The sequence below is a fragment of the Cyanistes caeruleus genome, chromosome 11 (assembly GCF_971803275.1).
Source record: "Cyanistes caeruleus chromosome 11, bCyaCae1.hap1.1, whole genome shotgun sequence".
In the NCBI taxonomy this organism is placed as follows: Eukaryota; Metazoa; Chordata; class Aves; order Passeriformes; family Paridae; genus Cyanistes; species Cyanistes caeruleus.
The window spans coordinates 5,952,940-5,965,367 of NC_141711.1; the positions used below are offsets into that span (position 1 = coordinate 5,952,940).

The window sequence follows — 12,428 nt, forward strand, 5'->3', positions numbered from 1 at the left end:
ACCACTGCTGGGGTGAGTCAGAGGTTAACTTAATGCCCAGATAAATTCCAACTGCACAATTTATGTTCACCTGACCCGTGGATCTGTGCCACACATTGACTCAAATACTAGAGTAAAACAAAGAACTAAAGATCTTTTGCATCCTGCCTTTCACCCCTTTGAACAAGGCACAGCCCAGTGGGAACTTGGGCAGAATTCTCTCCCCATGGTTTGCCAACCAGAAGGATTTAGATTCCTGTGTCTTCAAAACTCTTCTCAAATTGTTTTTCCTCATTTACTTTCTCTCACAAACTGGACTACCTAGGCAAGGAGAGTTTGCCCTCAGTCACTGAGGCTATGGTGGTTCAGCCTCTTAAGACACACAACTACACTGCCTTCTTCAAACACCCTCTTAAAATTCTGATTCAAGCCCTAACAATCATGAAATAGGCTCTCAAAAGTACAGGAATGAAAACAAACACACCAGGGCTCTTTTGTTGGCTGATGTTTGAAACTTAACCACAGCATCCAGTTCACGCCTCAGACATTTCTTCCATGGTTGTTAGATGGATACACACTTCTGTTTTTTCAAAGCAGCTCAAACTTCACATATAACATCAGTCTGAGAGATGTGGATTATAAAAGGTGAGAAGAAACAGTAGCATCCAAGTTTACCCAGAGCACATTTATCCAGCAGACACATTCTGTCTCTCAACAGAGTGTTTGACCTGTATCATAACATCAGGGAAGGGGATGCTTCAGTGATCTGCAGAGGTACCGTGAGCTTTATTCTTCTTCCAGTCAATGGCAACTGAGGCCAGAAGTGCCTGACCTGACACAGAAATTCCTGGGCTTAGATTCTAATTGCATTTCTTCAGACACTACATCCTCTCAAAATAACAGTACCCTTAAATATTCAGAATAAGCATCTCTCAACCATCTAAAATTCAAAATTAACAAAATAAACACACATCTAGAGCAAAGTGAAAAAACAATAAGAGAACATTTGCAGTTACAATAAGAGGTGATAGAGTTGTGAATACAAAATGGAATTCCTACTCATTACTTTAGGATGGAGTGTAAGAACTCAGAAAACGTATTTTTCAGAGCACTAAAAAAGGTAAATTCTCTGGGAAATATCACACTATACCTACATAACTCAGGGGGTTTTAGATGTGTACAGCTTTTTTACCTGCCTTTTTACAGAAGTGAAAACCTCAGCCAAGCACAACAGGTGTGGGATGAAGCTGTGCCAAAGCTGCCAAGAATTTTCACGGTGAGAATTTCTGAAACATCTTCTCTGCCCACAGCTTTGTTGGATGTTCTTCTGGTTATTATTTCTGGACAATGAGCTGTGATTTTCAGAAGATTCTGCAACAAGGGTAAGAGACATCATGCAGCCACCCTGCAGAAGCCTCTGCCACACAGGACTTGTATTTTGACCCAATTTATCAAGCCACAGCTCTGAGAGGAAAGTCAGCAGGAGAACACCGATGGGAGCATGATTTGGCTCTCAGAGATTCAAAGTTTATCTGTGTAAGATGATGTTTTACAAGGCAGGATACAGAAATAAATGTTTTGGAGCAGAGTGTTGAAAGGAAAGAGAGCTGGGGAATAACTAGGAAGGATAATTTGTTTTCCCATATAATAAATATAAGCTGCCTCCCCTTCAAAATATCAATCATTGGTGTAAGGATACTCTAAGCCAGCTGCATCCATTTAAAAGGGTTAATGTGAAAGTCTAGGATTTGTAGTACCTATTTCTACAGTAATTTTTGTCAGGGGTGCTGGTAAGAACAAGGACTCACTGAAGGGAGGTTGAATGCTTGTCTTGTAACAGCTGCCAGCTGTGAGCCTGAAACACAGCAGGGCACCTTTCCCACCTCCTGCCTTCCCTGAGGATTCCACATCTGGTCCCAAGGAGAGACAAGATACTGGACAGAACGTGGGGCTAAAATCTAACCTGCCTTCTTGGGTTTTGTCTCCTGCCACCCACAGAAATAAAATAATAAAAGCTCCATGTGTGAGATATCAAGGGATTATAACCGGGAAAGGGACAGGGGTGCTTACACAAGAAGCTTGTATTTCAGCTAAGTTTCAAGCTTATGATTTTTTTTTTTTGGGGGGGGTGTGCTGGAGGGTTACACTGAATTTTCACTGAGTTGTATATTAAGGGTTGTATAGGAGAAGAAGTTCCTACCTCAGTAGACCCCAAACCCTACACTCCTCTGTTTGTGTGGAACTCGAGCAGTTTCAGAACTCTGGAGCAGAAAAATCCCATTGCACTCCTCTGAATGCTGAACTTTTCTAAGCCAAAGACTGGGAGTCAAATTAGAGGAATAGAGTTCCTCAGCTGGAAAGTTGATGGTAAAACACAGAGAAGCCATAATTCCCCACATTCCTTTGCTACCAAGAAATCACACAGCTCTTTTATAACCAGCTGAAAAGCCCAGGGTAGGGCAGTTACCCAACTTCTGAAAGGCAGTGACTCTTACTGAACTAAGGCAACACCTGAGTGTATCTACAAGGAGTAGCAAATAGAGCCTGACTGGTCACTTGTCTGCTGGCTGGCACAGCACAGTTCAAACCCCCAAAAAAGCTCAGAACTAGCAAAAACACTGGTCTGTACAAGATACAGCAGGGAAATGAGATAACCACATGGCACAGCGAAAATAAACCCTTGGGTCACTTGTTTTAGCTGCAAGAGGAGAGGAAAACATGCATTGGCAACAGGCTGTAGAGGATCTGCACTACAGGAAATGGTCACTTTGGATTTCACAAAGCATCTGTTGATGTCATTTGGGGTGCACATCACACCAGAGAAGTCTTTGCTGCTTTTCTTAAAATATAAAGAATGAGAAGAGCTATCTTTGGTAGCTTTCTCTAGGAAATCTCAAAACATGAACAGTTTTATTAGTCTGATCCAAAACTGTAACTAGAAGTCAGATCTACATGTAAAAGCAAAAGTCATGAATGTGTTTGATGTATTTTAAGTAAGACGCTGAACCGCAGTTGTTATTTACAGATCAAAGAAGCTCCAGCAGTGTCCTGAAACAATCTAAGTGAGAAATGCCAAAATCTGATTTCATCCATGTCCATGTGCTGCTTTGAACTCGTAATTCACAGAATTGGTCACTATATTGAATTAATTATCAAGCTTAACGCTTGCCAATTTTAACGGCTGTGCTCCCTTATAAAAAAGTCAGGTTTGAAGGGAAGTGGAATGATATATTGGAATATGTGCATATTGAAATCTGGGGAGGAAAAACAATCAATATAACAAAAACATCCCTTCTTGCCAAAGCCCAAACATAATTTACTTTCCTAATTAGTTACTGTGACACAGATTAGCAAAATAAATAGTTTGCATTAACAAATACATAAAAAAAAATAAAGTGGTTAATTCTTCATCCCTCACAGGAAAAGTTTCTTCTAATGGTTAAGTGAAAAAATATCTACACTATCCAAAAATCTAATGAAGCCACATATTGTAAGTGGAAGTAAAACAATCATTTCACAGCACAGCTTAATACATTTAAATTGAAATACTAGCAGCAGTGAAAAGAAACACTGATAAAGTATTTCTGCAGACAGGAATATGGAAGCAAAGAGAGTCTGTTGAGATATCAGAAAAGACTTAACAACTACTTTTTTTTTTTGCCAATTACTTAGTGTGGCTGGAAATGATCACAAACACTGGTTTGCCAAAAAAAGTGATTTCAGGAATCACACAGCTTAGGCTATAATTAAAAAGCAATCTTTGGGAAATAGGTTATTACCAGTATTTAGTAGCTAATTTGTTCGTTAATGCCTTAACAAAGCTCTCCTCTGATTGCAGTGGAGGGGGAACAACTTCAAGAGGATTATTTGCTATTAGGACTTGTACTCAATTATTGAGAGTGCTGCTGTGCTGCAATTACAATGGCAGAGCAGTCATCAGGAAAGCTGGATGGATCCAGCCTGTGCTGCAGCCAGCAATTCCCACATGCAGGGGCTCTGAATTTTAAGGACAACTTGCAGAATACCCTCACAAATTTGAGTGCTTGCTGATTAACAAAGAGGTGCAAACTCAGTGTTCCTAAATACCAACCACACATTTTATTTTACAGGGATTTTTCTCCCTATATTAATTTAATTTGTCTCTAGATAACATTTTTCACCAAGATAATATGATACTAATTTGGTTTTCCTTGTGACAATACTTCAGAAAGCATCTTCTGTAAAATTCTATGAATACCATATTTAAGTCACATTATGGGTGATAAACATAACAGTAACTTAGAGATATATGCCAAGTATTGACAGGTTATAATTGACTCAAAGCTGCCAGCACTTGTCACAATCTCCTGTAATAGTTCCTGTCCTGCTGATCAGGACAAGGAATTCAACACCTCCCTTACCCCAGATTTAACTTCTGTCTTGGGAACCATAACAAACAAACCTCTAGGTAACAGGACTGAGTTAAGAAATCCAAACTCTCCCATATTTATGAAATGCTTTTCCTGCCAATAATGCAACTTCAGTCTCTTATTACTGTATATCAGTAGCAAAGACTTTCCTACAGCAAATTCAGGCAATACCTTCATCAACATAATTGAACCTGAGACATTCTTTCTATGTAAAGGCTGGTTTGGGGAACTGTTGCCCAGCTGACACAGAATCTCAGGAAGCCTTCAGATGCAGAGCAAAGCAGAGAGGCCCATTAATCATATTTATCAAGATTGTCTACCCTGGCTTCCATGCAGTTAGGGGAAATGTGCTATTCTACTTCAGCAACAAGGAGTGAGGCTAAAACAAACTGACCTAGCTGCATGGGTCATTTCCAGAAATAGAAAGGATATCAGCAGCACAGCTGCACAGGCCAGGAGGCAAAATGCTGGGAAGGTTGGCGAAAAAGGGGTAAGAAACATCCACCCAAAACTTCTGAGGTATGTAGCCAGTGGCAAAATTAATAATGGGCTAAATATTGCTTTAATTGGCATTCAGTATATTAAAGTCAGTGAGACAAGATTCAGTTGAATGCCTTATGGTCTTGTATTACATGAGCCTCCTAAAATGTTTTATTGCACTTCAGGATTTCATATCAGCAAAAGCAAGAAGGGAGCAGATAACCTCCCACTGAGGTATGAGCATATTATTTATTCTGACACTCATGGAACCTTCTTTATTTGCCCCTCTCTTTCACATTAAGAGACTGTACAATGCCAAATGCAAACACAGAATGCAATGTACTGGCTGCTCTCCCATGGGAAAGCAGGGGTATCCTGGTTTATGAGGATAGGTTTATCTCTCTTTTTGAGGCTTTGCTCTGTCTGAAGGAGCACTGAGATGCCTCAGACTCCTCAGGACAGAGATCTATCCATGTCACACATTGTGCCTTTAACTGGGAAAGATTCAAGCCCGGGATAGCCAGATCTGGCAGAGGGACCCCAGCACTGCAGAGTCATGCCAAAACATTCAGGCCACACTCCAGACCTGCTGGCTTTGCAAAGCAAGAACACAGTTTTCACATATTCAACCAACATAAAAAGAAAATGTGTAGAGCTTATGCTTTATTGGCTTCCATAAAATTAACAGAAAAATAAAAGTGAGATAAGAGCCTGGATTAATAGCACTATTTCCATCTGCAGTACACACCAGGCCTGCTTTACCTAAGTTTCTGTAAAAATTATGGAAATCATGTTATCACCCTGCTCCACCTCCCACATGCATTTACAACTATATTGTCACTAAGGACTGACATGAGATTTTCAAATTAAGGTGCACACCACATTATCCCAAAGATTATAATGTAGCTGTATTTTCTTAGAAACAGATAAGCTAAAGAAATGCAGAATACTAACAGAAAGTGATGCTGAAGTAAAATTTGAAATAGATGATTACACAGGTGTTGGGATCAGACATCCTCCTTTCTCTTCTTCATGGCAATGGGCATTATTCCATGGGGCGAGAATACAGAGAATGCTACAGACCTTACATAATCCATTCATATCAAATGAAAACCCCGTCAAATCTAAAAAACAGGAGCCCATAAAATCATTCCCAAGCTAAACCTCACTCTATTTCCTCACACAAAGCAGTCTCTAGAAGTCCAGCAGGGCTGGTTCCTGGGATGAAAAGACCATTTCACCCCAAGCTGTCCCGGGGTGCTGCCGCCCTCTGCTCCCTGCACCCCCCGAGCGCCCATCACCGCCTCCTCCAGCCCCAAATGTCAGGATCTGCAAGGATGCAAAGGAGGGATTCCTACCGTGCTCCCTGAGATTCCCCTTTGACCAAGCTAAGAAAGCTGTTTCATTTATTCCATCTGCTAAAACCGGCCAATTCTGGCTCTTAAAATATCCTGAAGCGAGGTATGGCTTTCGGTATTTTCTCTTTTGAGGGGCACTTCTCCGGGACTCAAAATAGTGGGATCAATTCCTATTTCCTGCTAGATAATAAGCAGGTAGTCTTTCAAAATAATTGAAGTATGATGTGTGTTAAGCACTTGGAAGAACTGTTCTTGTGGCACATGTGCTTCTTCTCTAACCATCCTTCCAATAATTAGCATAATTGATAAATTACATAAGCTCTCTGCCATAGATCTGGTTTCTTTTACACACCTTCACCATAATCTTTGGGTTACAGATTCAATTCTTGGATTGCCGATTCTTTTAACTGTGCTTCTGTTTTTAGCAGGTGCAGAGAAACCAGAAAATAGTAGCCTAAGTATGAAAAAACAGGTAAATACTATTAATATTGACAGCAGAGTGATCCTGCAAGTGGAAGTCTTCCACTGTAAAATCATGATTTTGGTCTACTTCAGGCAAGAATTTCATCCTTGAAAAACAGTCCTGTACTTTCAGGAAATTGCTAAATTGCTTGCTGTTCCAGACCAACCACACACATTTACAGGACTAGTTGCTTCAGAGAGTCCAAGACCCTTGACAAGAAATTTTTAAAAGCAATAGCATATTTTACATATAGAAGTATCCACATATATATTTGTACATATTTTATATAAACATATGCCCTACACATAGATATCTTTCTGGGGTTAGAGAATTAACCACCTCAGCACACACATACAGAGGTTCCTTCACCCACCAACGAAATGTGGCCTTAACCAAAAACAGCTCAGCAACCCTCCAGCCATCAGTAGGATTACTCTACAACTTAGCAAAACAGGAACTGAGACCTACAGAATGTCTTTAGACAGACAAAATACAGTTGTCCATGTTGGAATGCAGCTGAGGAATTAAAGCTAAAAGCCACCACTCAGCCAAAAATTCAAACCATTGTGAAACATGTAGAAATCAAAGCAATCACTGTAACAAACAGAGTTCCTAGGTTATTTAAAAGACAAAAACAAATCAACAAAAAAATCAACAAAAGAAACAAAAATATCACAGCACAAAGAAAACCAGAACTTTTTCTTCATAGTATTATTTTCTTCCCAACTCGTTCTTGCCCACAGTGCTGCTACCCACCCACAAAACACATTCCTACACCATGAATGCTGCATTTGCAGAAACACTTTAGTAAGCTGCTTTGAGAATGTATGGAAATGGTATCTTTGTTGGAAGCCTGGAGCAGGACACGCTTCCTGCAAGACTCTGCGTGCACACACATTCAGCTGGAAAGAATCTGCATTATCAAATCACACACCATGCTTTGAGTGCAAATGGCTTTCCAAGTGTTTTTCTGTTCAAAGACCCCAGCTGCACAGCTGTAGCTTTCAAAATACAGAAATACTCTACATATATGGAATTCTTTTCATCTGAATATCCCCCCTGATGTCAGAGAGATGCAGTAGCTGTGTGCTCCACTGGTAAACAGCACATCCACAGCACCAAGGATGGCAGAATTCTGTTTCTGGCCAGTCTATATGGATACTGCACCTGGCCTGAGCAAGAGTGTGTTCAACCAGATCATCTTGGTTGTAATTGTGCTTGACCAAAAAAAAAGCCAAAAACCCCTCACTCCTCCCTCCCAAACTTCAAGGAATTTGCTTTAGGATTCTGTCCACCATCCAGCCGTGTCACAAAACCTATTTCCCACAACTGTAATTTATGAAAACCAGGGTTATTTTGTAGTCTGTAAAAGTCATTTACAACTGCTTTGTGAGATCTCCATTTTCATCTCCAAGTACTATTCCAGCATTTGGAGGCAGAAGGTAATGAGCACAACCTAGAGCAGCAGAGTTATTCATTTTATCCGTTTACTGGTGTTCCAGGTCACAAGCTAGGGTGTGCCTGAGGCCTTATCCCAGAGCACAGACTTGTCTCCTGCTCCCACCCCTCACCTTTAACCCTCCAAATGAAAATCCCTTGAATACTGATACCTAGGATGATACACTGATACAGGAGCTGATACAACTCCAGTGATGGATTTTCCAAGACCAAGTGATGCTAGAGTAGGAATAGGGACTTATTTTTCAACTTCCTCCCATTAATCCTGAAGTCACATAAGCTCTGCACAATTTTCCAGCCCCCCTCCCTTTCATGAGGCTGCTGATGCTCTATATGGAAACATCCAAGCCAAAGAAATACTAGCTGCTCAATAAAAGTCAAAAACCAGTGTTACAGCTCCTGCCTAGCAAATTCCTTGTTAAACCTAACCCATCTAGAGTCACAAAATAACATAACACCAGCTCAGTTTCTCAGGGGTAACAAAAGACAGATACTGCACATATTTCACTAAGGAGGATGTTTATTTTTCCAAATATTGTACTAAGATAGTGTCCTGTTCGCCTGTTTCTATCGACATCTGCTCTGTAATACACAGAAAATGACAAAAGATCAAAGTTTTAATTGTGCAAGTGAAAGAATGTATTAATAACATTCTTTCTGTCCTACAGCAACAGAGATAAACTTGAAAAAATCCCTCTTTAACAGCTCAGGGAACAGGATATTTATATAAAGATGTCCTAACAAAAGGAAAGCATGCAAAACTACCTTAAATGGATAAACAAATTCCCTGTTTGCAATGTGCCCTATCAAGCTCAGCCCTCAGAAATCCCCTCCAACCCTCAGTCAACAGGCTCAACATATCACAGCTGGGTTTCACATTTTTGTACAAACCCGCCTCAGCATCCTTTGTTCACCAACCCTTTAAAATTAGGAAAATGCAAGCAGGTGTGCCTTTAAGGCCCATTTGCTGCTAGTTGCTTTAGCTTCCCTCTCCCAGGCAGTAAGTTGTTTAAGAGGGTTTTTTGTTGTGGGGTTTTTTGTGATTTTTGTTTGTTTGTGTTTAGTTTTTTTTTACCTTTTTACTTTTTTTTTCCTTCTAGCTCCTTCCTCATCTGCAAAGGCTGCGCTGCAGGTCGTCCACAGCCCTTTTGGGACACACCTTGTGAAAGGACAGAAGTTCTGTGGAACAGGTACAACAAGCAGTACCTCCTCCTCCTCAGGAGGTGTTATTTCTCCTTGGCTCTCTGGAATTTGCTGCTGTTTGTCACACTGCTGCCTCTCGCTAATGCAACAGCACACTTTGAGCTGGCTGCCCCTCTCCTCCCAAAGCTATTCTATCACTCCCTCCCCACCATGACAGCAGCAACTGCCTCTATCCACTTAGGGCTCTGTCTTGCATATACTAAAGGGAAAAACACAAACACACAAAGCCCAAACCAACCCACAGCTGCACGAAAAGAGCTGGGAGTGCCCAAAGTGATAACTCAGCTCTCTCACCTAAAGCCAGGCCAATGGCGTGTGGTACCCAGGTGGGGTCAGGTTTTCAGGGGTTTCCCTTCAAACCCAGAGCTCTGAGATCTGAAACAACATCAACAAGTAAAGCATTGCCACCTCCACCTGAATGGAGGCCAACACAAGCAGAGTCTGAATTGTCTCAGAAAAGTCCAAGAGGACAAGCATAGCCAGGGCTACCTGCACAGCAAAGACTGACATTTGAAAGTGACTCTGAGTCTCCTTCCAGGACATCTGTAAGTTACAGAGAGACAATCATCCTCCATCCTCTTTGTCTTTAAGAAAGTTTAATATTAATTTAGCTCCTTTTGAATCTATTTCCAAGCTAGAGGCCAGTCCATCTGCAGTATTTTTACAAGTGCCGAACTGGATTAAAAGCACACGGAACACCCACTCTGGACTCGCTCACTTCTTCCAAACCATGGTAATTCAGGACAGAAGGGACACAGGATTTACTGTGAAGCTGCAACCTGCACACAGACATGCCAGTGAAGTAACTCACTGTACACAGAGAAACTGGACAAAGCACTTCCTTTTCTTTTGTGCTGTCCCCTCATTTATAAGAACGTCCTCTAAGACATCTGCTGGAATCCTGTAACATGAACGGAAATGGAAGAGCTCCAATGGGAACTCAGGGGTTTCTTTCTTTTTCCCATGAACTGAACATTATGGAATTTTAACAGATGTTCTACTTGGTCATAGTTAATAAAATGAATTATACAGGAATTAAAAATCTGGCTCCATTTGCTTATATAAGATCTCAGCAGCAGAACTCCATTCCCATTTAGGAATTCTAAAGGATTTGCAGTGGATTTATAGTCTGCTTCTGCCTTCTTATGAGATAGCTGGAAGTTTTACCAGTTAACTTTTCTCTGTTGTGGAAAACATGAATAAATTTACCTGTTCATTGACTGATCTTAGTAGCATGATCCAGTTTCCACAGTAGTGCATACAGGTACACTCCTGCCATAGGAAGGGGCAGTTCTCACTTGGATTTGCTTTGGAAATGACATCATGGGAATTCCACATCATTTCACAGCCTCTGATTTCTGCCATTTATTCAAAGTCTCATTGAGCAACCTAATAACCATACTCCCACTTTGTGCATTATTACAAAAGCCTTCCTCTTGGAGCACAGATGTCTCTTTCAGGCTTCTACTGCCAACAGACTGATGCACTGTACCTCACCTTCCTTTCCATTTTAGGATTAGTTCAGTGTAGCCACATCAAAGGAAGATGTAAAGACCAAAATGTAATGGAGATGTGAGAGAAGAGGAACCACAAAGGTGAAAAAAGTCACAGCCTAAACTTAAAAGCCTGGAGGTTCACTCAACGTTATTTCCAAATGCATTATGTATTTAGCCATCTTCTAATATCCATCTGCTCAGAAAGCATTCTGAGATGATAAAGGGGATAAGTCAGAGTGAGAAGAAAAACTGAAGGATATAACAACTACCTTGCACCAGCACAGCAGCTAAAGCCAATTACATGGAGTAGAAAAAGGCTATCCTGAAGAGATCTGCTGTGCTAAAGCAAGATGAGGCCTCCACACCACACTCCATTCATAAACAGATTTATTTTCATTGAAATTCAATCAACTGGCAAGCAGATCTCTGTCCAGAAATCTGCTTGATATAATACACAAAATTTTATCCCACTGCAACAGCTAAAATTAACCTTTCTTAAACTCTAGCTCAAGAAACTTGCCAGCTCAACAACATAGTCATCTGAAAAGCATCAATATTCCCAGCCTCTTCCAATTTTTTTTAAATGAAAAATCATGTATTGAAGACCCTCTATCCAAAAATTCCCACCCCATTATAACTAAACAAAGGGCTTTGTGTAGGTAGAAAACCAAAGCATGTAAACAAACCTTGTAAGTATAAAAGTCAGCTGGAATCAAGTACCAGCTGATATATGCTATGTAGCTACCAGGATGTGTCAAATAATGAATTAATACAGATTTTTATCTGAAAATAAAGACCCTAAAGGAAGAAGTCTACTCAAAGGGAAGGAAAAATACCAAGTTTAAATGCCAGGCTTACAACAGCTCCAGCTGAAGGTGCAAAAAGCTGTTTTTACTTGAGTGGACATTGCTTTACAAAATTTAGTGTCAGAAAAATGCATTAGTCTTAACAGTGTTAAATTCAAAGATTCTTTTTTTTTTCTTTTTAAACATCACCTACGATTTCTTTCATTTTGAAGAGAAAGCCCATTTCATTTGGTAATCATTTATTTCTCATTCCGTTGGACAGATTCTTCCAAGAAGCAATACTTCAACTGAAATAGGTTCTGAAGGATCTTTTATGAATATACATAATGGAGAGGACTCCCATTAAATTTCCAACAAAGTGTTGCCATTTTGAGTAAACAAAGTTATCTCAGCAGGGTCATACACTGTGCCATGAATATGGTCTGCAAATTAATTACCACCCAGACATATGTCAAAACAGATTTTAAGGAGAATAGCACACAGTAGCAACCATGTGCTTTATCTACCTGTTAGTATGCAAAATCTGTACTCAATGGGATCCAAATTTATTCATTTATTCAGAACTCCTCTGAGAAATCAAAATGATTCGTATTCATTCGCCTTTTGCGCCCGTCTGCAAATGAAATCTGAGTGAATAACATGTTTAGTGAGCCAGAAAATAAGTACAGGACAAAGGTATGGTGGGGGTTACATTTCAGAAAAGCAGGTGTCATCTTTGCACAAATAACTAATTTTTTAAACACTCAAAACTGCTAAAATAAAATACAGTGCATTAG

At 40.2% G+C, this 12,428-nt stretch overlaps 1 protein-coding gene and 1 long non-coding RNA gene across 5 annotated transcripts in view; one reads left to right on the plus strand and one right to left on the minus strand.

The window, feature by feature from the left end:
- Positions 1-12,428, minus strand: part of SLC25A26 (solute carrier family 25 member 26) — an 85,284-nt gene that overhangs the window by 51,042 nt on the left and 21,814 nt on the right. The window contains exon 7 of one of the 4 annotated variants that reach the window (XM_086845238.1): positions 12,159-12,265. The exons of the other annotated variants lie outside the window; for them this stretch is intronic. Within the exon in view, the coding sequence (XP_086701364.1) occupies positions 12,245-12,265 (21 nt within the window). The 3' untranslated portion in view covers positions 12,159-12,244. Of the gene's footprint in view, positions 1-12,158; positions 12,266-12,428 lie in introns of those variants that run through there. 4 annotated transcript variants of the gene reach the window in all.
- Positions 9,097-10,392, plus strand: LOC147650957 (uncharacterized). Its single transcript, XR_015274790.1, has 2 exons — positions 9,097-9,147; positions 9,248-10,392. It is a non-coding gene; the product is annotated as an uncharacterized LOC147650957 (long non-coding RNA).